The following is a 27,091-nucleotide window of genomic DNA, read 5'->3' as shown; positions in this document are numbered from 1 at the left end:
TATAATGTTGATAATGTAGCTCAAGTATTAGTGGAACATTGGTTTTAGTTTATTAAGGAATTGTAGAATTATATTACATCTGCCTTATATTTGAATACAAGAAATGCATCAGTACATACAGATTATCAGTTTATAATTGCCTCTAGGTACTATCAAGCATATTTACGTGATAAACCTTTAAGTGAATTGTAAACTGTGATATGAAAAGCTACAACTATTGAAAGTATTCTGTGCATTATAAAAGTTGTATGTAAAGTGTAAATGCAAATTGTGTTTCGACATTTCTTTTTGGACTTGCTTCTGTCAGTCTGGCGGTGAAATTTATTTATACTGTAGCCATCTTCTTATAAATCAGATGTCCCAATTCTGTTATACTGGAATTGTTTAGAGGTGTCCCTCTATTAGTAACATCATTGTATACCTGAAAGATAAAACACTAAACAAATCAGTTTTCTATATGAATTCCTATAATAAAGGGGGACTTGTTTCTGACTAAAAGTTTTATGGTTATGTATGTCTAAGGTAAGATTTGCCATTTAATGGGGCTTTGCTCACTGGAAGGTATGTTGCAGGTCATTAGGTGTATCGCCCAAACATAATTAAATATGCCCATGTATATGTTGGATAAATACAGAAGTGGTGTTTTATTGTTGAACAAGTGACCATAATATTCCAAAGATGAACTGATTTTTACTGTAAATGTGAAAGAGATAACATTGCCTTGCTTGCTTAAGCACCACACCTTGAAGATGTGTAGAATGGAGGTATAGCTCCATGTTTCTTAACCTTTATAGTATGTGGAGGTGAATATTCAACTTCACATCCCAGCTGCTTTAGGCCGAGGGAAAGGGCTCCCAATAACCACTCATTGGATAGGAAGCTTGGTGGGCACTGGACACTTTGAAGGCAAGAAAAATGTCTGCCCCTGCTGGGAATCAAACCCCCAATCATCCACTCTGTAACCTGTTAATTGTATTGACTAAGCTATCCTAGCTCTGATTGTAACAAATTTGGAATGAACTCTGAATTTTTACCCTCAAAATATCTGATCTCTTCATACGAATTAGCTGTAGTATGTTTGCTCTGCTATACATAGTTTCAATAAAGAAAACTGCACATTGCCAATAAAGTAAAGGAATGATAATTTTTATTTTGTACTTTCATAAAGATAGTGTTCAGATTATATGCATATATGTAAAGATAATGTTTATGGTTTGGCAAATGACTGTATTTTGTTAGTTGTTTCCTTTCAGTAGTATTCACCATTGACAACAAGATGCTTCTCAGAAACTCAGAATGTTGAGATGTGTGACTGATTTTTTTTAAATAATACTTACCTTTATTTTACAGTGATGGGATCAGATTCTTGACCAACCCAGTATTCAGGCCCAGTTTTTACAAAAGTAGTACTGAAACAAGTAAACATAAGAAGTGACTCATTAATTTATTTATAAGATGTAAGTTACAAATTGTTCAGTTCACAGAATGTATTATGAAACGCTCTAAGCTGCTGTAATTTCCATTGTAATGTGATAATTTTAATATGAATATTAAGTTTTCATTGCCAATTTTCAAGCGCTGTAGTACTTCACTCTGTCTTTGACCTTCCATTCTTTCAATTCTGGCAATTGAATTCAAATGCTCATTGTTTAATCTGAGTGTATTTGTGATTGAAATGAATAATTTTGAACAAACTAAAAACGTGTTACAGATTGGTAGTGACATGGCAGTAACCAGTTCACATATTTCTTTCTTGCTTAAATGCGTAGAAATTACACAGTTGCTAAATGTTATACTGGTCAAAAAGGATGGTTGTGCTACTTTTGGCCCAGCATGAAATGGGACATTATTACCATGACTAATATAATAAGGAAAGAATCATAGTTGAACATTTTCATAGTTTCTTCATCTCTGGAAAATTATATTGAGATATCTCTTTCTTTTCATATCCATGCCCTTAGATAGTCTCACTCTTCCTATGAAATAAGTTCCTGGTGTTGCTTTCATAAGCTGATAGATGGCATAGTTGTTCAGCAACCATAATGCTCACATTTAGTCATTCAGAGACTAACACATCCAGGATGATTGCAGTGATATGTTGGTAAGCTGTGGCAATAGGCAATATGAAGACATGTGACAGGAACACATAGACTCCCAGTCAGTTTGCACAAAGGTTAGTTCCATCATTTATAGGTGTATAATTTTCACTAAGAAATTCTTTTTTGGGGTTATGAATGTATACATTCCTGAAGATAAAGTCATTTAGTATAAGAGTACATGGTAGTATTGGATATTGCACAGGGATTATACTTGTATCTAAATCTTCAATTGTGAAAGAAGTGTTTGTGGAAATATTCCAGTAACAAACCAGAAAGTTTCCCTGTCTTCTTAATAAAGTTCAATGCAGATGTACATGTTTATGAATGTGGATTATCCTTGTATTTATACCGATTAATTTATGGATGCTTTGTCCCATAGCTTAGCATACCATTTGATCATGATATTTTTGTTTTTTGGAAATTGGTGTGAAAATTAATAGTATTGATTTTAATTGTTTAACCTGAGAGTGGTAAACTAAACAGTATGAGTCATGTTCATAGTTACTGACAAAAAATCATTTATACGTGATTAGTAGTTATTCCCATAATGTTTTGCCAGAAGTTGTACACAAGCATTTTTGGTTGGCATATTCTGCACTGTAAATAAAGTATGTATGTAACTTAATTATATATCTGAAATACTTATTTTGTTAGCTTCTTACAGTTAAGATATTAGTATTCAAAAAAGGTTTTGCACTATTTTTAAGTGCTTCTGTCAACAACAAAAACTTCTTGTTTTTCTAGAATAGAGCATCGGGAACAGTGACAGTTTTCAAGGAAATACTCTTTTTTATTTATTAGTAGTAACCATTATGTCCTTGACTGCTTGAAAATATTACCTTCCTACCTTACTATTTAGGATATTTCATTTAAATATTTCTAATACCCTGACACTGTATTCAATGACATAAATGAACTACTACAATATAGGTTGACATAAGTTTTACTTCAAACATCATGACTGCAGAAGTTGATATGGAAACCGCAAATAAATAAATGTAGTGTATGTTATGATTGCTTGTTCAGAGGCAAAGATATTTATTCTCCCAGCTGCCTTCAGGTTGGCTCTGTAATTTACTCAGCCTTTTGTCCAGTGTTTCCTTGTCATTGTATAGCAGTAGCTAGAATCTGAAACTCGAAACTCACCTCTGTCCACTGCTGAGGTACAGAATACTTGGAACTTTACTTCTGAATCCCCTACATACCTTCATACATTTTAATTTTATTATGAAAACTCTTGTTAATTTATTAATGTTAAGCAAGAGAAATATTTAAGTAGTGAAGGAGTTCTTCCTGTGAAATAATGGCCTGAACACTGTAGACTTCATAACTCACCGGAACCGCACCCTATGCACTGCACATCTGCAACCAGACATATTTTTGTGAGTAGATGTTTTGGTCAACCAAATTTTCAACCACCTTTTGTTTGTACTTCATCCCTCGTGGACATGCATTTGGACTTCGCATGTGTTTCTGAAAGTGCTCGTGCTGTTTACAGAAGGCACAAGGAGCTGCATTTTAGATCTCTCAGATCCTGGTGCTTTTATAGAAGACATGAGTGTAATTGATGGTAATTCAGCTGACTCTAGAGTGACTGTTTAAGTGCCTTCACATAAGTTTCTTGTTGGGCCAATTATGTATCAACTACTGTTTGTGCATGCTCATTTTCATTCTACACAGATGAATGGCAGTAGTGCATCTACTCGCTCAGGTGGGCGTAGTGTTTCTAAAAGACAGATGTGCTGTTCATACAAGCTGGAAAATCTTTTTGCAATCTTTCCATTACTCTGGTCGGCAGTATACAGAAGTTTCATTTATACATATCATGTTTTTAATGAACTATTGTGCACATTTTTATGCATGTGTGTGGCAGGCTTGCAGATTTGTGACATTTACCATGTGCATTTACGTCTCTTAGCTCCATGCTTCATCTTTTTTTCCCCTTTAATATGTTTCACCTGGGTTTATCAAGAGTTTCTCTCATTCCCTCAAGTCAAGTACTGCCTTTTCTTTAGGTCATGATATTTATTTCCATTTTTTGACACATCAACTGTTAAAAATAATTTTTTTTAACAGCCATTTTCTGTTCATCACAACATAGGTAATTCCATCTGCAGGTTCATTTTATAGATCTGCAGAAAATAATTGGTTTGTATTTTGACATATGACAAACGAATGTCCTTGGCTATTAATCAGGTAATAAGGAAATTTGATTACATATTTGTACTGAAATCCGATAGTATACCTCAGTTTTTCACAGCTAGTTTCTTTCAATAACAAGAAGCCAGAAATGGCATTTTTGGGATCCAGGATGGTTCTACATTTTACACAAAACTTACTATAGAGCTGCAGTATAGTCTTAAAGAATACATGCTTGCTGTACTGGTGATATAGGACTTACCGGAAACGAACACTTTCTGAGAGACGAGCAGGTGCCGTCCAATTTAATGTAATTGAGTCTTTGTCTCTGTTGTCAGTGTGGGTGGCAGCAGACTAGACATAGAAATAATGTTCATGTTAATCATAACTTGAAGCTTTAAAATGTGCTCACATGATATCAGTAGGCTTAAACTGTAGAGGTTGGAAATTGAAACTTGAGCTGTTATTGGAATGAAGGTGGAAATGTTACACTTTTTCGTGTGTGTATGAGTCACTTTATCCATTAATTTCTTCTCATTAGCAATTGTTTAAGTTTATAATTTGACTAGGATTGACATAACTTGTTTTACCCATTTGATTCCAGTCATCATAGCACATCCTATTTGTATACATTCCATCTTAATATTGTCATCTCATATATGTTTAGATCTCCCAAGTTTTCTATTTCCTTCAAGTTTCTGAACAAAATTTGTATGTATTTTATACCTTACCTATGTTTTCTATATGAATTGGACCAGTTTTAATAGGTTATTTTTATTTATTTTCTTTACACTCAAACTCACTAATGTACCTACAGTTTGCCAGACCCTCCTTAATTATCATGTATATACATCAGTCCAGGTCTTCTTCTTCTTCTTCTTAAAGTGCCTATCCGTTCCGGATGCTGGTGATCAGCATAGCGATTTGAGTTTTACTGGCTAGCTGCTACTTGTAACAGACCTCCAGTGGACATCGAGAACCAAGTTTTTAGGTTCTGAAGCCAGGAGATTCTTGGCCTGCGAGGTCCCCTCTTTCCGAATACTTTTCCCTGGATTATCAGCTGAAGCAGCCTGTATCTATCACTGCCTAAATATTTATCTAACAGATGTCTGCAGCTAATACATTAATAATGACACAGTTTTTATACTTGTAAAATACCCACATATTTTTCTGATGGTATTAGTTTGTTTAGACTGGATCACGATCATGCCCAGAGGTGAGTGTTGATGGCAGTGACATTTTATCTTTGGGTTCTATTAGCATAAAGTGAGTCCATTTCCTACAAAAATGGTGTGTCTTGTATTCTTAAATTGGAGCTCTAGTATGGAAAATGGTTAGAAGTGTGTCTGATAAGGAACTCTTAAGAACTAATATCCTAGTGCCATCGCATATCCATCAACCTCATTAATAAATTTGTTTGAGATGCGTCTCTTACCCCGACTCCACTGCCACAGTCGACCAAGTTGATTTCTGGCCCCGTCGCAAATTTTCCAATGGGAGTGTTACCCACACGAGCTTGAATAAAGTATCCTCTGAATTTGGTGTTATCAGTTCCAGAGATGGTCACTTCTATGGATTTGCCAGCCTCAATGTTAAGCTTATTAGGAGTGATGGTGTAGGGTGATGGTTCAGACTTAGGTTCGGAATGGTGGTCTGGTATCATGGAGCCACATACAGACTCAGGAGCTCCAGATTTGTAAGCAGTAATGTATGCAGGAATCACAGCCAGCAGTAAAACGCACAGTCCATATGACACCGTCATCATGTCCTGAAACAGTACATCTTTACTGCATATGTGCAAACATTTTGCATGCAATGTAATTTTCAGAGTTGCATTTCATAAACTAGAGTGGAGTACAGCAAACCCTCCTCCAATGCAGATTCAATCATACACGTGAAAATAAATATGAATGTTTATTTGCTGAATGTGGAAAATTCAATTATACACGGTCTGTCAAACACACTAGAAGCATATGAGAAATATCGCTACTGTTAAAAAGTTAAAGATAGTTCGATATGATAACGTTCGATGCCGTATTTTAAAACCTAACATTTCATTTTAAAGTCTTAACTTCTTGCAGCTCCATGCATTCTTAACCTTGTCACTAGATTGAAGAAAAAAAATACTTCTCCTGTGTGATTATTTTTATGAAACTGTTACGAAAATTGCCTTTAATTCTTTACTAACCCTTATATTAAATACATAGACATTTGTGTAGCATATCTATATCCGTAAGATTTGAGGTTTTCACAGCGGTGAGTATGAAGATTTCTGTCTTCTAGGTTGTTGCGCTGTGTAGTCTGGTCGATGTTAACCAACGTTTCAGAGGTAATACTGCCTCCGTCATCAGGGCGATGAGTATGAAGATTTCTGTCTTCTGGGTTGTTGCGCTGTGTAGTCTGGTCGATGTTTACCAACGTTTCAGAGGTCATACTGCCTCCGTCATCAGGGCGGTGAGTATGAAGATTTCCGTCTTCTGGGTTGTTGCGCTGTGTAGTCTGGTTGATGTTAACCAACGTTTCAGAGGTAATACTGCCTCCGTCATCAGGGCGATGAGTATGAAGATTTCTGTCTTCTGGGTTGTTGCGCTGTGTAGTCTGGTCGATGTTTACCAACGTTTCAGAGGTCATACTGCCTCCGTCATCAGGGCGGTGAGTATGAAGATTTCCGTCTTCTGGGTTGTTGCGCTGTGTAGTCTGGTTGATGTTAACCAACGTTTCAGAGGTAATACTGCCTCCGTCATCAGGGCGATGAGTATGAAGATTTCTGTCTTCTGGGTTGTTGCGCTGTGTAGTCTGGTCGATGTTTACCAACGTTTCAGAGGTCATACTGCCTCCGTCATCAGGGCGGTGAGTATGAAGATTTCCGTCTTCTGGGTTGTTGCGCTGTGTAGTCTGGTTTATGTTAACCAACGTTTCAGAGGTAATACTGCCTCCGTCATCAGGGCGATGAGTATGAAGATTTCTGTCTTCTGGGTTGTTGCGCTGTGTAGTCTGGTCGATGTTAACCAACGTTTCAGAGGTAATACTGCCTCCGTCATCAGGGCGATGAGTATGAAGATTTCTGTCTTCTGGGTTGTTGCGCTGTGTAGTCTGGTCGATGTTTACCAACGTTTCAGAGGTCATACTGCCTCCGTCATCAGGGCGGTGAGTATGAAGATTTCCGTCTTCTGGGTTGTTGCGCTGTGTAGTCTGGTCGATGTTAACCAACGTTTCAGAGGTAATACTGCCTCCGTCATCAGGGCGATGAGTATGAAGATTTCTGTCTTCTGGGTTGTTGCGCTGTGTAGTCTGGTAGATGTTTACCAACGTTTCAGAGGTCATACTGCCTCCGTCATCAGGGCGGTGAGTATGAAGATTTCTGTCTTCTGGGTTGTTGCGCTGTGTAGTCTGGTTGATGTTAACCAACGTTTCAGAGGTCATACTGCCTCCGTCATCAGGGCGATCGGCCTGATGACGGAGGCAGTATGACCTCTGAAACGTTGGTTAACATCGACCAGACTACACAGCGTAACAACCCAGAAGACAGAAATCTTTATCTACATCCATTCATTATTCAGTCATTTATTGCAGTGGAAGAATAAAAATCTTTATAAACTGAGGTCAGAACTTGCTTTGACCTTTGAGAGTTGATCACATTGAATGGAGTAGGACAAGGAGGTACACTTTTATGCCTCCTATCTAAAGTTGTATCAGCAAATATCAAGCATAGAAATACAAGTTATCGAAGAATTATGCAGAGTTTCTTCCTTTTCTTGTGTGATCTAATATTTTGCCTCTCAGGTTTTTCACCGTCAGTAATGACTGGAGTTAGTGAGAGAAAGGGATCTTACTATGTGGACCAGAGACAGAGTTACATTAACGGTAGAGTGGATCGTGATGGTGTGAGATCCCGATAAGGTGAAAGTGGAAGTCACTTGTGCTGAAACTCTTTTTGGAAGAAAATTCTAATACCATAAAAATCGGAAGTTCAGTTTTTATGGGAGGGGTATTGATTTAATTCAGTGCTGAGTGAGTGGATTGGAATTTCAGACACCTATGTTATGGAGCCATGATACCAAAGGTGGTGAATAGTTTTATGCACCCCAACTTTATCTGCTATTGTAAAATTTTAACGTCTGTAACAAAGACAAGATTTGTACATTTCCACTCTGCTGTTTCTTGTTTGGGTTACTCAGTCGAGGCATTGCAGTCTCGATAATTTGGATAGAATTTCAACGCATATAATAAGTAACAATCGGCAAAGTTGAGGAGAAAGTGGAAGGTATAACGAACCAGCCCCAAGTATTAACTTAAGACGGAAGTTGTACCGGCTACTGAACATGTTCTATACAATTTTGTCCGAAATATGCAGTCATTTCTCCATTTATAAACTCTTAATTTAAACGTTTTTGTGTATTACCCCTTTATTAATGTCGTTTTAATTCTCTTACGCGGCCATATGTTGGACGACGGCGTAACGTTGATGGAAGATGATGGTGACAATGTTTCTTAAAATGTTAACAGAATTCTACACTCAATTACATAAACATTTTACTCACTGTTGTAAATGGTATATAATTGTTTACCACCAGAGAGTTATACTCTCATAAGGAAAATGAGCTCTTCATTTATGCATTTTTCACTACAAGACGTTTATCAAGAGTGAATTTACCGAATTAATGCAAAAGTAACTTTACATTTTTTGTCAAGAATATGAAGTTATTGGAACGTTGTTTTGTCAGTGTTCGAACGTGCGTAGTAAGTAAGCACGATATATGTCTCGCAATATACAAGAAGTATTGCAACAAACTAACCAACTCCATGCGCAAGGGTCTTCGTTAAAATGCTTACAGTCGCTTAGCTGGTCGAAACGTTTAGCGGAACAGTTCGAAAAAGCCCGTTACTGGACTCTATCCTAAACCATATTTGTACACATATTTCATTAAGATACATTTTAATATTATTCTCGTCACTCTTGGGCCCCTCCGGTGGTCTCTTCCCTTCATATGTTCCTTCTGGGATTCTGTATCCGTTTTTCATCTTCCCCTTGTGTGCTGCATTTCTATCTCATCTCATCTCATCTTCCTTGGTTTAATCACTACAGCAATATATGTTGAAGCTCTTCATTCGTCTGTTACTTCATGTTTTTAGGTCCAGATGTTCTGTTCAGGATTTTATTCTCAAACATCTACAGTCTAGGTTTTCCTTCGAAGGACCGTGTTTTACACCCATACAAAGCAACAGGTAAAATTATTACATTTTTGAACAGGCGTCAGGAAGATGAAAGATTCTGAACCGGATAATAGGAAATAATCCCCCGAATTCAGTTGAGATCGTAATTTGATTTTGAATGTTTTGGTTTGTTACTGTCGTTAACAATTAGATCTATTTTGCATCTGCAACATTTTCAAAATTCGTTCTGTAGTGTTTTATTAACACGAAATGGTTTCTTTTTAAATCTCGCCGACATAAACATACGGCCTGGAAAGGGTTCTTGCTTATTGGATATTGATTATGCCAAATTTTGCTTCAGCGTTACAAATGTAGTATATTTTGTAATGCAAATTTTGTATCCGTTTTTACGTACGCTTTTGATTGCGTGAATCGAAGAAGAATAAGATAAAATACGAATTAGCTTCTGTTGGTTACTTAAGAGTAGTGTTTCGAGTTAACTGACTGGCTCTAGCGGTAACAAGCAACCACAGTTCAACTTTCACGGAAATTACAGTAACTATATTTACATAACACTTGTTTAACTTTAAAAATGTGTGATATGGGATTGACACAGCACAGGATGGATATTTCTGGACATAACGTATCATTTCGGCGAGAGGTACAATGTTTTACAATACTCGCTCTGAGAAATTGCATTTCAGTTAATGAATCAAAAAGTGATTAGCGAGATTATTTTCCCTACGCAGCCTACAAATTACGAAAATTATGCTAACTAATGAACTAGCTAAATAATAAGCTATTATATTATATTATATTATATTATATTATAAGGTATTAACTTCAAAATCTAACTAAAACTTATCAAAATCAGAAAGTAAAATAATATTCTGTCATATCCGCATATCATCATTTTACAGTTGCCACCTTGACACCTATTTTGATTTTATAATTATTTTAATGTGATTTATATATCGGTAGGAATGCAATTTATGAGAGCAGACCACATTCCGAGATCTGAATTCACATTTATTTGCCTATTTTTCTCTCTATTACATAGACTTTATCAGTACGGTATTCAGAACTTCAGTTGCTTCTGGACCAAAGTCATAATACAGCTTCTGTGTTTTTCTCTATGAAATTTACATTTTGGAATGAGACATTTTAGGATGATGTGATGTGAGAGTTGGAGGAATTTCGGAGAAAGTCTTTACCCAGATTATTTTTATTACGCGAACGAAGGCGAACTTGTTTTACTGGTCTGAAATCTTGGTGGGGATTGCTGCTTGGCTGTTTTATTTCAGAATACGGACATTACTTACAGTAACTGTATAAATTGCAGTCAGTACAAATGACTCGAATTGCCAAAATTAAAATTACCAAATAACATTACCATCGACACAATCGTTAATTGAAGTACGGTCATATAATTCTGGACAAACAGTACAAAAGACCTTTATTACTGAATATCGAGACAAACGGACAACATTTATTCCAAAGCCAAGCTTTAATTTTAAATCTATTTAAATAGTCTAAGCTTTCGCACAAAAAATAATCTCCAGATCTTTTTAACTTTGTATACAGATTTTAATAATGGATACTACGTACGATAATTAAACCTTTGGAGCCAAAGCAGTCCTAAATAATATTTCAGAATTTTGACCATATCGCAAAGGAACACCATTTCGCCATTATAAAGTTAAATTGATTAATATTTTTAAGAAAATAATCCCTGTTTACACAGAGATTCGTTCAAAATCCATGAATACAAAATGGAAAGTTACTGATCGTTCGAGCAGGTAGTAAATACAGGTACCACTAGACTTTTACATTGTTAAGACAAAGGGACTCCATTTTATTTTCTGTGTACCTACTAAAAATGTTACATATACACTAATAAATTAATTGAATTATTATTATTTTTATTATTCAAATAGAAATGATGTGCAAGTTATGAATTTTTTATAAAATATGATATGGTTGGGTATGTTATAATCAAATGACTGAGCTGAAATTTGTATTGGCGCTTTCAGAGACTGCAAAAAATTTTATGTGGAAATTTTAATAGGTGTACTAGTTGATAAACTATTCCAGAGTTTGTCTAGATGGCCTGAAGTAAACTTTATCACTATAATTCAATTCTAAAGGGTTTTGACGACGGTAGTTCACTCTTAAAATTATTCATTGTCAGGACTTTTTCCATTGTCTGTTTTTTAAAATTGATGATGTTTCGGAGGCTGGTTCTGCCTCCGTCTTCAGGTGAGAGGCAGAGTAGGTACCTCTCACCTGAAGACGGAGGCAGAACCAGCCTCCGAAATGTCGTGAATTTTAAAAACAGACGTTGGAAAAAGTCCTGGCAACAAATAATTTTAGGTTTATCAATATACTTTAATACTGCACACTTTGTAAATCGAAGTAGTGAAGTGAAACGAATAAAACTAAACACAAATTTATGGCGCGTAATAAATTATTTGGTCATTGCCACATACCTGTTCAACAGCGGTCTCTTTGCTTCGAGGCGAAATCAAGAAATGTGCTGGACCAAGCCAGCTGGAAGTTGTATACTGCTGGAAATATGTGGAGAGGGGGAACATGAAGGAAGGTCGTGATTTGCAAGGCGTGTGCAATTATTATAAGAACATTAACCTTCAACAAAACGTACTCCTTTGTTCGAATTGTACAATTTATAAGCCACTTCCCTACAGCGGAAGTAATATCGCGGAATTAGTTTTTTTAATAATTCACAGAGTTCCGGAAAAATTCCCATAAGTATTCATTATGAATTGGACATGTGTCATGTAAATTGTCAGCAGAGTGTTCAAACAACGGACATTTTTTTGTGTCTGAATTATGTAAAAGCTAAAAACCCTCTTAAGTTCGTCATTGCCGAGAAGTGACCGGTAAACCAATAAGCATGTCAGGTTACTCAAAATGAACGGTCTGATATCTCTTTCATTGACAATTCATATAATTCTACAACCTGAGAAGGTTTTTTTAAAAATCTACAGCTGCGGTTTAAAGCCATATTTTTGTGCAGGAGCGTTCAATATCGTGGGTTGCCCTGACATTGATGCTTTAAAAAGACACGTCTTGTCTCACAATCAGTTCTTCTCATACTTCTTGTTACTTGTAGAGCCTTGCTTTCACATCCCTTCTAGTACTTCATTGCCCAGAGGAAGCTTTGCCCTCATTACTTGTGTGAGTCTCACTTTGCTTCTTAATTAACAGATATCTCTTAACAAGAAATGTTTATTTTGCTTTCAGGCTATTCTAGTCATATTCTTGTATCAGAAAAATAATTGTATTGCAAACGGTAATCCTCTTCAACATAACTAAAAACACACTTAACCGATTTAAGGGATTTCAGTTGCCCACGGAAATGAAGAGACTTTGGTATATCAAATCTAAAACTTCTTGACGATGGTGAAGAGTCAATTGAATAAAAATTTCCTTGGATATTATCCATCGTCTAGTAAATATAAAACGTAAAAAACGACGTTTCGGAGATGGGACTCTATCTCCGTCTTCATCTCCGAAACGTCGTTTTTTACGTTTTATATTTACTAGACGATGGATAATATCCAAGGAAATTTTTATTCAATAGACTTTGGTATGTTTACTGCTGAGACTTGAAGGATACTGTTTAGTAACCCTGTTTAGCTTGTCATGTTACATGTGCGTTTAATTAAGCATACATAGCCTCATTAAAACTAGAACACATAGTTTTTGCCTATGTCTGTCTGCCAGCGTTGCGTGAGGTGTCCGTTCGACGGTCATTCGAAATTAATGTGTTGAATTTCCTGCTGATTTATTTTACATACTAACAACCACAAGAGTAATTAAGTCCTCTTTAAAGTCACTTGCATAGTGGACATAATCAACATCTGAATCCATAAAACAAAAATAATTATGGTAAAGTACTGTCCTTCAGAATTTGATAGTTGTTATGTATGGGGGGGAAAACCTAGTCTCTCGTTCGAAGGGAAGTTCATAGACTGGGTTTGTGAGAGGAAATAACAGATTTTTGGTTTTTGTAGTCTTCACCAAACGTTATCAGGATAATCGTATCAAGAATATGATGGGCAGCGTATGTAGCACAGCATAAACTTGGAAGATGAGAAATTTATACGAAATTTTAGTCGGAAAACTTGAAAAACAGTATTATGTGTTGTATATAAACGGAGATTGTATGATGATATTAAAAAGTATCTTAAAGAGACTGCGAGGGGACTGTATTAACCATTTAAGGTCGAATGTCAATTACATATATAAGCTACTTTAACAATCAGTAACACGGTATTTTTATTGGTGGTGTGATTCTCAGTGTAAAGAGAGATTATTTCCTTCAGCAGTTGTTCTTTGTAGTGGGGAACAGTTGTGTTTTCTTTGCGGTACGGACTGAATTCTTAAATATTATTTAGACGAGCTTCGGCCCTGTTTCTTAATGTTTTTATATGAGAGGCAGTGTTCTATACGTGTCTTATTTCCAATGTGCAATATATCGAAAGCATGCATTTAAAAATACAATCAGGAATAAGATATGTTTGTAACATAAATGTTTGTTTCTGTCTTAGCGTCAAGGATATTTTGTTTCGTCATGTGCCTAAAGGTTTTTCGTTGTCTTTCTGGGGTGACCAAATTCTCGTTCCTCGTTTAAAGTTAACAAATTTGAAACGCATTGCTTTGACGTAAAAGAAATGGTAATTTTCGTTAAATATATTTTTGGGGAAAATTGGAATTTTCAAAATTAATTTAAGATCGTTTTGTATGGGAATCTTTCTTTTTCCCTTTGTATCTGTGACCTTGCTTCTAGACGATCATAACCTGTTTTAGTGATTTTAAATTGATCCACTTCACTGCTAGTTCATTGCTTTACAGCCGTTTAATTCAGTTAATGGAGAAGTGGCAATAAATGAGAGAAAAGATGTGTGACATGTCTTTTCGTTTTTATAATCTGAATGTATTGTAAGAACATTTCAGTGTCCTTACTGCAGTGCATCGTCTTTCATGTGTCAGTTGAGGTTAAAATGCCCTATTATTTTTATATTATTCATGAAATGGGTTAAAGATACACGTATGGAGGAGTAATATGAGACATATTTTACGGCAGTGAAAATTTGGCTGTTGTGACACCGTGTAGTCTTGTTGGTTGTTGCTAACGTTTCGTAGGATCCTATTGCATCCATCTTCGTGGTAGACTTGAGTCAAGTGGGTGTCAGTTTCTTACCACTTCCCATTGGCCACCCTCCACTCTTTGGTAACCGTCATCACCTGACTCACTTGTACCTGGAAGATGACGTTGATAGGTTCCTCCAAAATTTGCAGTGGCATTATAACTCAGAAAACTTTAGTAGAGCGGCGAAATCGGGAAGTAAGTCTGTCTGCTTGCGTTACAATCCCAACACAGACCTGTCGAAAGAAAATTTCTCATTTGTTATTCAAGTAACGGGGAGAAAAATATATTCCCACATTCTCAGCCTTGAAATGCTTAAAAAGCAGTTGCATGTTCCAGGGATAACTTAAATATACGTTCGGTGTATCCACAAATGACAATGGGGAATGACATGCAGTTTGATCAATATCATTCCCTTCCCCCCCCCCCCCCCGGGTCATGTGTTCAGTGAGAGTGTCCTTCAGGGGTGGCCATGGGTTTTGGAAACTATGTTAGCAGAACTCGAATGTTTATCAACATCGCCCTTACAGAAGACCGCCTTCTGTCACGAACTTCAAAAAGTTTCGTCCAACTTACGTCCTCACAATTTATCTCCTTAAATACATATTTTTGTTATATTTCCATTTTATTCTCGGTTTTTCAAGTAGACATTTCCCAAGTAGTTTTTCCCATGAAAATTCTATGTACATTCTTCATTTCCCCCACTGGCTTGTTTGTTTGCGAGACATAAATATCACCCTGGAATCTTTGGGTGATATTAAGGTTCCCAAAGGATTGAGTTTTTCCTTCAGGACCTCGGTTAGGAGGATTAGATACAGTTATACACTTTCTTATCCTCGACATTATGGGGACTTTTTGGTTAGTTTGACGCTCTCGCCGCCTTAACTCCAGTAGAAACAGCTCACAGTACCCACTGGGTGGGAGGCTGGATGTTCCCCTGAACCAGTCTGTCCGAGACGGACAAAATAAAAAAAAGCTTGCCCTTGGAAATTATAATCCCGTTCCATTTTCTTCCCGCTGTAGGTCTGCACTTCTGGAGATAAAATTCTTGTAAATGTTTTTGTGAAGTCTGTATGCGTAATAATATTTATAAACACATTCCTTCAACGTGAAGGTAATTAAGAAACTTCGTCGTGCATAAGTCAGGCAGTTCGCCACTTCAGCTCTTTCGGCGAAAATTGTTTATACTTGACGCAAGATATCTTCGAGCTTTCTTGACCATTGGCGGCCAGCCAGCCAGCCAGCAGCGCTACGCGATAGCATACCTCCCCCGCTTGCCCACTTACTGTAACGTAGCTCAAGTTCGCACATTTTTGCGTCCAGTGCTACATTCTCGCTCTCCTCCCATTGGATACAGGGATAGATAAATCCGCATAGTTCCCAGATCAATAATTTTACTTTCCGGATAATAGGTTGAGTGTCCCATAATCACAGCGTGGGACCGGAATATGAATTGTTGCAGCATTTTTGAATAATTCTATAATCGATAAAGTACAATAACAATTTCGTGGTGGAGCAACATGAAATTGCCTCTATTATGTATTCAGTCTGTTTATACGAGTCGTCAGTGATATTAATGTTTGGATATTACGATGCAGTTTACAACTTCCGTTTAATTAAAATCATTTCACGTTGCTCCTGGTGGAATAGTGATCTCATGAAAATCCAAAAGTTGATTATAAAACTGAGGGGAAGAACAGGGGAGGTTAGCAGAAATACAAGGGGTGTGTAGAAATGTTCCATTTTGTTCCGCTGCAAAAAAAAAAATACCTGATTTAAATTCAGTTATGTTGGTAACTATGAGTGTCTTATTGCAGTCGATTTCTAAATCGATTTAATTAAGTCATCGACCACTCTAGCTTGTTTTCCAGTGTGAAACCGTGTTTAGTGGTACGTGTCGTCTGAATTCTATATTAATATTTGAAATAAGTGGACTATTATTATTCCTTTCAGATTCACGCATAGAAATTTGATACAATAAAATTGTCCTTCCCCCCCCCCCCTTATTTTTCGATCTACCTATCTGTCTGTCCATCCACTGCACCTATCTACCAAACAACCTACCGACACACTTTTCCTTGTTTATCGTTTGTTTCTTTCCTCCTGTGTACGTTTATTTCAAATTATTATCCTTATCTTTTCCATCTTTTCTTAATTCTTGATTTGGAGCTTCAGATAAAGTAGTGGTTATATTCGGCCGATGCGGACGGAAATTATATCCGATCCAGAATGTTTCATGTAAACTCCTCATATCACATTCAACCGAAAACCACTGAGTACATTTGGAAATTAGAATCCGAAAGAAAGAAATGACATGCTGGACTATTCGTATACGTGAAACGCTTATACCTTGTGTGTAAAAGGCGTAAAATTATTTATTTTATTTTCAGACTGTTTAAAACTGTATACGTTTTACATAAAGTCCAGAGATAGGAGGTAACAGGAACACCGAGAAAATTACATACTAAACAACCTCAAGCATTAGCGTTGGTTTTTATGCCTAAATCTGGACGTCCCTGGACAGCATAAGGAAAATACAAGAAAGACTAAAAAATAAGTGTAACCAATTAACCGAAAGGAATAGATGAAGTATAGTCATTCTGCTATTATAATACCACATTAAATTGTTGTATTCTTGTAACTTATTAATAGCCGTCATCTGAAATATATAAGTTCTTTAGAGAATAAGAAAATATGAAAACGTGAGATTTTATTTTATTCTCCGTCAGTAACTTCGCCTATAAATAACATACCTTAGAAAATAAACCTTCCTGTGCACTTTAGCTGCTGAACCTTGCTAATAGAGACAGTTATATATGCTCTTGAAAACCCTTTACTCTTGTGGTGTGCTGATTTCTCTCAATTTCAGACTCGATTTTGTGAACAGAACTATAACATTTCAAGAGATTTTTAAACGGAAGGGGGTGTTGTATCGAGTAGTCTTCTTTGGTTGTAGATGTTTTTAGAACAGAGATTACGTACACATGAACCCTCTTCCAAATTCTAATTCAGAGCCGTCCTAACACGCAACCTTTTTCTGCGTGACGTTGGTATTAGTGTATTTTGCGTGACAGTGGATTATTATACCAAATCCTTGTTCCGGCTCTGTCGGGTTATGATGTATGGAAATACAGGGACCATTGAACTTTGTAACATTTACTTAGGAAGGTAACATTCCATTTGAGACCTCATAACTCAACGAGATACCAAATATTTGCGTCAGAAGAGAACTAATGAATGACACTTGACATCTCGCGACTTTGCTGTTGCAAATAAAGAAGTAACTCTTTGTTTGTGCGTATGAAGGAACGCGCCAGAAGCCATCAGCCTCTAGTAAGCAGGCTCGTTTAGAAGTAAACGCAGAGGAAAAAGGTGTCTATATCTCGCAACCAGAATGCAGTACAGAACCATTTAATAAAGACAGCCAATAAATAACTCCTGTGAAAATGTGGCAAAGTTAAAATGTCTGGCAATGACAGTAACAGATCAAAATTACGTTTACAGAAGATTATATTTCAAGTTCTCACTGTGGCGAGTATTTATTTTTGGATGCTACACCGTGTAGTATCGGGGTTCGATCCCCGACGGGGGCAGAGGATTTTTCCTCTAGCCTCTGGGGCCCACCCAGCCTCCTCTACAATGGGTACCGGGGTCCTTTCCCGGGGGTAAAGCCGGCCGGGGCGTGATGCTGACCACTCACCCCCATCTAGTGCCGAGGTCAAGGAAGAGAGGAGCTATACCATCTCTCCCCCCAAGCGCCTGCATGGCGTATAGTGGGACAAACTTTACTTTACTTTTACACCGTGTAGTATAGTAAAAATGTACCAACATTCATCATCAGGCTACTTACTTTGGCGCTAGCAAGCATCTCTAAAACGTCGGAAAACTTCTATTAGACTACACGCCACAACATCCCTGAAGACCTTTAACAACAGATTGATTTATGCTAATGCTTACTATCATTATGTTCAGATTTTTTCTTCCTGTCTTATGTTTAGAACCATGATGCATAAGGCTGTAGTTTTAATTGTCGCTTTCTGTGGATATGAAACTTGCTTCTCATTGTGTTTTAACAGAGATTGAGAATGTCTGAGAACAAATTGTTGATTATATTCGGATCTAAGATAGAGGAAATGACAGAAGGTTAGATAAAATGACTTAAGACACTTCATAATTTGTAATCCTGCTTTTAAACGACTATTATTAAGGGGTCTGAATCTATTTGAAGACGTGAAGCGAAGTAGCCACTTCGGAATTTCAGTAGATGGAGAATAATATAAAAACATATCCTGAACACAGGGTGTGAGGATGTGGATTAAATTAATTTGGAACAATATATGGACCAGTGATAGGATTTGTGAATAGATCGATAAATTTTTAAGGTATATAATCGAGAGGGAATTTCTCGACTGCCTGATCGATTATCAACTTCTTAGAGACTTTAGACGTTACACAGCGTCATATTTCATGACAATGAATGATAAATATACTGATATAAAACATGATAACACATAGAACCAGCCACTTTATTTCCTAACGTTTTAGAAGAATGAGAATAATGTGTTAGCATTGAGAGTCCTTTTCTAGCAGGTGGGTTTTGTCTATTCGTCTCGCAGTCATGAAGGTCGTCAGATCTGCAGACTTCTGATTCGGCGTGAAAGCTACATTCTAACAGGCACAATTACACAATATGTCCTCGGGTAATCTCTTTGTCTATCAAGTGTGTGTGCATGGAGTCTGTTCAGCCTGGATGCCCAACACAGCCACTGTCGACTTCAGTTCTTGTGTCTGACGCATGCTTTGTGTTCGTCTTTATGAGTGTTTATTCGCATTAGAGTATGTGCTTGTACTTAAGGCAGAAAATAAATGGCGTGTTAATATGGGTCTGTCGTATTCTTTCGCCCGTTATAACTTGTACTTTTATCTTCTTCTAAATCAGGATAGTTGTATTAATCTGTTGTTCCTTCTGAAATTATTCTCCAGTTCCTTCAGGAACCCTGAGGGACATGACACGATTGTTATACTGAAATTCGCAATGTTTTTAACATGCGTCTAATCACAAAATGTGATAGGTACAACTTACATAATAATTGGGTAAGCCTTTGGAAGTTTTATAACGTATAAATATCATGTATATTTTGATATTTTAATTATTGTATTTTGGTTACATTTTCGTGTTTCCATTCATTGCATTTTCCAAGCACTTCAAGAATTTAACGAAGAACTGATCAAAATTTCTCACTTCCCTTGTTTCACTAGAATTTCTTGTCGTGTACGTTTCTGAAAGAAAAGACGTTCTCCTCATAGATTTGTGTATGTTGGTACACTATAATTTATTATTTATCTGTACTGAAACTATACTATATGGTATTTAGTTGAATTGATTCTGGGTTAAGTTCTGTAACTGAATTCATTGTTGAGAAGAAACCCTCGTGAAATTCCATGGAAAGGCACACCAGTCAATGAGAAACTATGCTGCAACGTCTTTCTTATACATTGTGACATCTTAAAAAATTTTCTCACCTAATCATAATTACACAATGAATAGGTTGTATAACAGATTCTGGAAATGAATGACTTGTAAAATCAACATTACAAACTGGTGGTCCAGTAGTGTTACAAAAATGCATGATATTTTGGTGGTGGTTGCATCTTCTTGCTTGACCTGCTGTCACATTACCTCATTTTTGTGACCTGAATTTACCTACACGGAATTACTTGAAATGAGGAAAGTGTGTAAACATCTAGTCAGGACATCTGAAGCATGGTAGTGTGAATCATGGTGAACTAGATCACATGTAAGCAAGGACACACAGACAACAGAAGCTAAAATACGAGGTGCGATCGAAAGGTTTCCAGACTGCCCGTATAAAAACCCGTACACTTATCTCAGGTATTAAATTCATCCATCACCCTCGAAGTAGTTCCCCTGGGAGTGAACACAACGATCCCAGCGCCGCTGCCAAGCCTGGAAGCATCCCTGGAAATCGTTCTTTGTCAGCCTGTCAAGCACCATCTGCGATTCTGCCTGAATCTCTTCTATCGTCTCAAATCTCCTTCCCTTTAGCTGAATTTTCATCTTTGGGAAGAGGAAGAAGTCACACGGAGCTTAGAAAGGAAGTTGGGGTCGGTTCTTGCAAGATCTTTGAGCTCCTGACAAACGAGAAGTCAAGTCGATTCTGCTTCTGGTCCTCAGACAGGATGCGTCGCATGTGGAGTTCTTCCTTTAGAATCAGCTGACAGGTCCCATAGCCTATCCCAACAATGTCGCACAAGTCGTTGATGGTACGACGTCGATCTTCGTGAATGGCCTGCCGAATCTTCGTAACATTTTCGGGCGTTGTGCTCGAAGATGGTCGTCCAGAACGCTCGTCATCATCGACAGAGGTTCGGCCATTTTTAAAACGTGAATGCCACACAAAAGTTTGTGCACGACCCATTGCGGACTCCCCAAATGCTTGCTTTAGCATTTCATAGGTTTCCGTAGCCGTTTTGGCGAGTCTTTGGCAAAATTTGATGCACACGCCATTCCGAAATCGCAGGAGAGTCGGTGTAATGCACTACCAAAACGCCCGTAACTAAGAAACAAATGCTAATTCGATGATGCCGTCTGGCACACTGATTCACTATGAATGTAGGCCGCACCCCCTTGCGGCAGAAGCTCGTACTACATCCGGTTCGCCCTCTATTGACACAGTCTTGAAACTTTCCGATCGCACCTCGTACATTTCTTTTATTAGCATTTAGATGTTTCATTGCATGAAGGTAGATGGAGACCAAATATGCTTGCAGATTGATGGAGACTATCAAGGAAGCAAGGGATAACATACACAAATGTAATTTGTATATACAGAGTGGCATTCCATTTCCATCATGCATTCATTTTATTCAGTAACTTAAAATAATACACACAAATTTTATGCTACTGGAACATTACATTGACTGTGTAAGACTACTTGAGCCCCTGTCTCACACATTCATATGGAAAAATCATGAGAGTTGCAAATATGTGTGTGTTCTTTACATTTATTAGACTCAATATAAACATAACATACATTAAAATAACCTATCTTAACTTTCTTTATATATTCCTTTTATAAATATTCTGAAACATCTATTTATCTGATGTTATATTCATAAACTAATAACCAACAGCTAACAGAACTTCATGAACTTAATGTGGTGTCACAAGAGTTATATAATTATTCTGAAAGAAAACACCATTACCCTCACTACCCCAATCTCTATATGGGCATTTTCTGGCAAATGGGTTCTTAACACATTTTAAATGTACTGTCAGACCATTTTTTCTGCAATTTAAAATTCTTGAAACATCCTTATGAGCTTCATCACAAGTGTATGAAGTTAATATCAATGGAGTCCGAACAAATTTAACCAAAAATGTCAATGATAATAACCATGTATCAGCATCAGTTCCTTCATATTCATGCAGGCCACAGTTATAAGCTACAATAACATCTGGCATTAAGAAAGTCTCAGAGGTGGCATACTGATGATACAGTTTGTCAGACTGAAAATGAAAACTTAATTCTCGACCTTTTTCCTGGCAGTTCACACACAATACAGGAGTTGTTTCCAAATCTTGTTTAATTTCCGGTCCAATGAATATTATTTCAAGACATAACAATTGTGGCACGCAATGCAAAATTATTTCCCATTTCTGCAGAAATGTACACTCAAATGCTCCAGAGCCCACCACATGTATCATTACTTTTTTCTTTAATGCAATTCTGAGTTTCTCTAGTGCATAAAGCAAGGTTAATGGGCAAGTTAGAAGCTCAGAAAATAATGCAACATCAATACTTTGATTCCACTTTAGAGTATCCTTTGTAAATGTCACTAGAACTGATATGAATGAGTCAATATCACATGGAAGGGATTTATATTCCTCACGAACTGGAACATTTAATAATGGGTATGGGTCTTTTGCTTGGAGAAAGTGTTTGTCTATACAAAAGCACAACTTTAACCAATGACATGATGCATTGTGTCTTAAAGAATCCTGTTTTTGATGTAATATGGAACAATAGGAAACACAAAGGCAGCGTTTGCAGTCTTGCAGTTTTTCTTGATTGGCTTCTTGACACACTTCACACACTCGAGGAAACATAAACATTTGTTGCTCTCCTTCTGACAGTCTACGAGCCAGCCTCAGCTGTACCAATAACATTATGTTTGAACGCATTTTGCGCCACTCTTCAGTTGAAGCACGTGTACGTGTTTCTTGGAATAAATTTCGGAAACCTCGGCTGCCCTTTATCGATCGTACACATTTGCACAGCCTCCTGTGTGAAAGCCAGTGTACTTTTTGATGTTCCAGACTGCAGTATAAAATCATACTGCAGCCTCCACATCTTTTTAGTTTTTTGTCATCTTTACATTTACAAACATGGCATACTGTTCCATAGAAAAATGAATCATATAAGCAAGCCATTTTATGGATACAAGTACACAAGAGGGCATTACGAAGAAGCATTTATTGGACTACAGAAGTTAAAACTTCAGATGAGTCCGGTTTATATCATTGAGGGAAAGTTGACTCCAAATGTGGAGACATCTTGGCACGATTCACAAGAACTACTACTACCTGCACTTCTCTTTGACAAGCCACGTAGTCTACTAACCAATCACAAAGCAGCTGGAACATATGAACCATGTCATTACGGTGGTGTGATCAAATGGTGCTACTCGTGTCAATTGGAAGATAATTTGCGTTACGTGCCATGTGACTGTAATCAGTATAATCCATGTTAGAAAGAAAAGTTATTCATTGAATAACTTTGTCAAAGAATAACCCACTTTCTTTATGGAACCTGAAAGTTCATCACAAAGGCCCACCACCTGGCAGGGTCCTATTTGTATACACCAATATTCGGTTGGCTGTACTGAATCAGCATTGGTTTGACATAGTATGTCGAGTGAGGGTTGTAAAAGCAGCATTTCGAATTTTTGGTAATTTTATATGCGTCCTAAATTACTTTTTAATTTTTGTATTGCGCGTTACAGTTTCTTATGTTTGATTGTGAATATAATGACATTTCTGTCGTCCTGACAGTTTTCGAAACATTGTGTTCTGCGAGGATCATCTAAGTCCATAAATCGAGTAATAGTAGTAGTACCTCTTTAGAACCTGTTAGAATTGATAACTGTTGTGTACTTAACAGGTAACCATGCCTTACGCAAATCAGCCGTCTGTTCATATAACAGATCTCACTGAAGAAAATGTTAAATTTCAAATTGAAGATACTGAATTGAGGTAGGTAATATAGTCTTATATTTATTTTTTGTGTTTTCCGAACCATTCTTTAAATTAGTTTTAATTCAGCTACTGGCGTGTTTTTTTTTTCAGTGTTGCGAACAGCATGAGAAGAGTATTTATTGCTGAAACACCAACAATGGCAATAGATTGGGTTCAGCTTGAGGCAAACTCCACTGTTTTAAGTGATGAATTTTTAGCACATCGAATTGGCCTGATACCCCTAACCTCAGACGAAGTTGTGGATAGAATCCAGTATACCAGGGTATGACATAGCTACAGATTATTACTACATTTAAAAATGCAGTTAGAATACTTTGCTCACATTATGTATTGTATTGAAAACTTTGTGTGCATGCTTTCATGTTTAGTCTTTTCATTTCACTTTACATTCTCATAACCTCCAATAGTGTTACTCTGCACCAAAGCAGCCCACAACCTGACCTCAAATTTCTGTTAATCCTGGTAAATCACTAGTCTGGTCACAGTAAGGAAATTAAGTATTACATAGATACAGGTGAATACAGTAAAACAGAAACCAATTGTGTTTGCTGACATGGGGAAAAGGGCAGTGCTGGTTGTTGAGAAAATTGGTCATGGACAAAGTGTGGCAGTCTTGGCACTCTGATGCGTTTTGGTCGTAGATTTTAATAGTATAGTGAGAAAGATAATTAAGTGAAATTTGGTATTTTAATTTTGTTTCAGGACTGCACCTGTGCAGATTTTTGTCCAGATTGCAGTGTTGAGTTTACATTAGATGTTAAGTGTACAGACGACCAGACACGGCATGTGACAACAGCTGACTTAAAATCCAGTGATCCCAGGGTTGTTCCAGTTACATCCAGGCACAGAGAAGATGAGGCTAGTGAATATGGAGAGACAGATGGTATGAGAGTAGTCTTCTTTATTGGTTGTTATGGCAAAGGCACCAGAGAAATTCCATCATTTGTGCAATGTTTGCACATGTATGACATTAAGAAAATAATGATGTCAATGATTTTGCTTGCAATAATTAAGTTCTCATTACAGGCCATATTCCTTTTGCCACCATTACACTTTAATTCATGATCAAACATTATGAGCAGATTTGTGTACATTGTTATAGGAGGAAACAGAATTTTAATAATAATATAAATGAAGATGGCTGCCTTCTGGGTTGTTGTGTATGCAGTTTGGTAGAAGTTTACCAATGTTTCAGAGATTCTTGCTGCTTCCATCATCAGGGTGATCATCTTGGTTAGGTGTTCGTGGTATCCATATATAGGTCAAATAGTAGGTAGTATTTTATGTCACTGATTGGTGGAGCAAAAAAGTAGGCTGCTATCCAGTAGGAGATGAGTGCAGCTGCTGAACCAAGAATAAGGCAACTAACTGTAATATTTGTTTAAACAATGAAGAATTTTTAACATTCATTGCAACTTGTGCAGACATGTTTGACTAGGTCTTGGCTTTAGGTTTCTCAACTAAAATTTTGTATGCTTCTCTCTCATCTGTTTCACAAAAGTTATGTCTCGACCGTCCCCTCCTCCTTGATGTGCGGATCCTAATAATTTTTGGTGAGAAGTACAAATCATGAATCTCTTTAGTGGCTGCAATGTTTGTTATAATTTCAATTAATAAGCAGTGTTAAAAGTAAATTACTCTGTTAGCCGTACCTAATATTTTATAAAAAACAGTAATTCTTTAATTTTTAAATTTAAGAGTTGTGCTAACCATTTTATAGCTTTATTTTGTGTATAAGATAGTTGACATATTCCATTTCTTTTTACTTCTATTTCAAGTTAATTTTAAAATTCTGTTCAATTTATGCTGATATAATTATTTTCAGAAATCCTGATAATTAAACTCCGTAAAGGACAGGAACTAAAGCTCAGAGCATATGCGAAGAAAGGTTTTGGTAAGGAACATGCAAAGTGGAATCCAACAGCTGGTGTGTGTTTTGAATATGATCCTGATAATTCCATGAGACACACACTTTTTCCCAAACCAGATGAGTGGCCGAAAAGTGAATACACAGAATTAGAAGATGACTCGCAGCGTAAGTTTTACATCAGTACTAATAATGTGCACTGGATTTGAATTTGATACCATTGTTATTTATTTGTCTTTCTGGTTTATTAATTAAAAATTAATTAAACCCGTGGCATAACAGCTCCAGAGAGCCAAAGCCGACTAGCTTGACTGCTGGCCTCACGTTCACATGCCTAAGTAGAGGTGAACAATCATCCAACCAGATATAGGGTGACGTGTGGTCAGCACAACGAACCCCCAGCCATTGCTAGTTTTCCTGACCGGATTACGCTACTCATTGTAGCTCCCCAATTTCCTCACGATGCTGGGTTGGCACCTGTCACATACACTGGTCGAAAGCTCATGAGAAAATTTCTTTTCCCCCGAGACTCGAACCAGCGCGCATTGCGTATCGCCGGTCCGAAGCATGATGCCTCAGGTCGCATGGCTAAGGTGCGGGACTCTGGTTTATTATTGGTGATGTATTAACTGTGTAGGTTGTGTGTTGGGGGTTACAGATACAGACATTATTTATAATTTATACCATGACGCTATCCCGCCTTACAAAATAGTTGTTACCCAGTCTGCTGCTATGTCTAGTATATTCCCACACATACTTTGTGCTACCGAGACCGAGTGCTCAAGTATGTAGCCGCCATTTTACACAATCCATGATGATGATGATGATGATACTTGTCTTGTGTTACAGATGAGGCTTCATACACTTGGGAAGCAAAGCCAAATAAATTTTTCTTCAATGTGGAGAGTTCTGGATCGTTACATCCTGAGAACATTGTAATGATGGGTGTGGCTGTACTGAAAAACAAATTGTCTAACCTGCAGACCCAGCTCAGCCACGAGCTACAACATGATGCTCTTACAATCAGTTAATTAAATTAGTTAGAAGGAAAAGTTGAAGAGTAAATTAGATTAAAAAAAACATATTCAGTTACTCGTTGATTTATGCAACAGTTGTGTTGTAAAGAAAAGTCAATTGCATAATTTAAAAAGTAAAATCCCTTTTCCCCTCATTCCTACTCTTCTTCCCATTGAAATGAAGTCACATTCTTTGGACACTCATATAATGAGGAGTACTGGTAGTTATAAGCGTAGCGTAAATATGTGAGAGTTTATCAGATGGATGGTTCTTCTTTGAATGAGTGCTGTCTGTGAGACAATATTAGACAGGTAAGTGCTGCATTTCCCTCTGTGTTTTCATTATTAAATACATGTGTTTAA

The 27,091-nt window shown here is 37.0% G+C and overlaps 3 protein-coding genes across 6 annotated transcripts; 1 reads left to right on the top strand and 2 right to left on the bottom strand.

Moving 5' to 3' along the window:
- Positions 1–27: 27 nt before the first annotated feature.
- On the bottom strand, positions 28–12,019 carry LOC110834146 (putative defense protein Hdd11). 2 transcript variants are annotated; one of them, XM_022073001.1, is made up of 6 exons: positions 11,882–12,019; positions 5,674–6,006; positions 4,501–4,592; positions 3,435–3,461; positions 1,338–1,409; positions 28–421 (listed from the first exon to the last, which is right to left on the bottom strand). In XM_022073001.1, exons 1-5 carry the CDS (start codon positions 11,984–11,986, stop codon positions 1,340–1,342), a joined length of 627 nt encoding a protein of 208 aa, XP_021928693.1. In that variant the 5' UTR covers positions 11,987–12,019; the 3' UTR covers positions 28–421; positions 1,338–1,339. The 2 variants fall into 2 exon arrangements, with proteins under 2 accessions (XP_021928693.1, XP_021928695.1); XM_022073003.2 differs by lacking the exon at positions 3,435–3,461 and having other exon boundaries at positions 11,882–12,018.
- Polr2C (RNA polymerase III subunit RpII33) lies at positions 1,715–27,091 on the top strand. Of its 3 annotated transcripts, none has more exons than XM_022072999.2 (6): positions 1,715–2,173; positions 23,751–23,842; positions 23,936–24,107; positions 24,548–24,728; positions 25,671–25,880; positions 26,562–27,091. In XM_022072999.2, the coding sequence occupies exons 2-6, from the start codon at positions 23,757–23,759 to the stop codon at positions 26,741–26,743; spliced, it is 831 nt and encodes a 276-aa protein (XP_021928691.1). In that variant the 5' UTR covers positions 1,715–2,173; positions 23,751–23,756; the 3' UTR covers positions 26,744–27,091. The 3 variants fall into 3 exon arrangements, with proteins under 3 accessions (XP_021928691.1, XP_021928692.1, XP_021928690.1); XM_022072998.2 differs by lacking the exon at positions 1,715–2,173 and adding an exon at positions 23,257–23,538; XM_022073000.2 differs by lacking the exon at positions 23,751–23,842.
- LOC147873718 (putative protein MSS51 homolog, mitochondrial) lies at positions 21,426–23,181 on the bottom strand. The gene has a single exon (XM_087349480.1). It carries the CDS (start codon positions 23,060–23,062, stop codon positions 21,740–21,742), a length of 1,323 nt encoding a protein of 440 aa, XP_087205606.1. The 5' UTR covers positions 23,063–23,181; the 3' UTR covers positions 21,426–21,739.

The sequence above is a fragment of the Zootermopsis nevadensis genome, unplaced genomic scaffold (genome assembly GCF_977971745.1).
Source record: "Zootermopsis nevadensis isolate Lab colony 2312 unplaced genomic scaffold, Znev_1.0 Znev_ptg000016l, whole genome shotgun sequence".
Taxonomy (NCBI): domain Eukaryota; kingdom Metazoa; phylum Arthropoda; class Insecta; order Blattodea; family Termopsidae; genus Zootermopsis; species Zootermopsis nevadensis.
This window is presented reverse-complemented; position numbering and strand designations above follow the sequence as displayed.

Coding starts and splice junctions, on each gene's coding strand:
- Polr2C (XM_022072999.2), top strand. CDS start 23,757: ATGCCTTACGCAAATCAGCCGTCTGTTCATATAACAGATCTCACTGAA. Junction 23,843..23,935: donor ATTGAAGATACTGAATTGAG/GTAGGTAATATA, acceptor TTTTTTTTTCAG/TGTTGCGAACAGCATGAGAA. Junction 24,108..24,547: donor ATAGAATCCAGTATACCAGG/GTATGACATAGC, acceptor ATTTTGTTTCAG/GACTGCACCTGTGCAGATTT.
- LOC147873718 (XM_087349480.1), bottom strand. CDS start 23,062: ATGCTTCTTCGTAATGCCCTCTTGTGTACTTGTATCCATAAAATGGCT.
- LOC110834146 (XM_022073001.1), bottom strand. CDS start 11,986: ATGTTCCCCCTCTCCACATATTTCCAGCAGTATACAACTTCCAGCTGG. Junction 4,593..5,673: donor ACTGTGGCAGTGGAGTCGGG/GTAAGAGACGCA, acceptor TTCTATGTCTAG/TCTGCTGCCACCCACACTGA. Junction 3,462..4,500: donor TCAGAAAGTGTTCGTTTCCG/GTAAGTCCTATA, acceptor GTCTGGTTGCAG/ATGTGCAGTGCATAGGGTGC.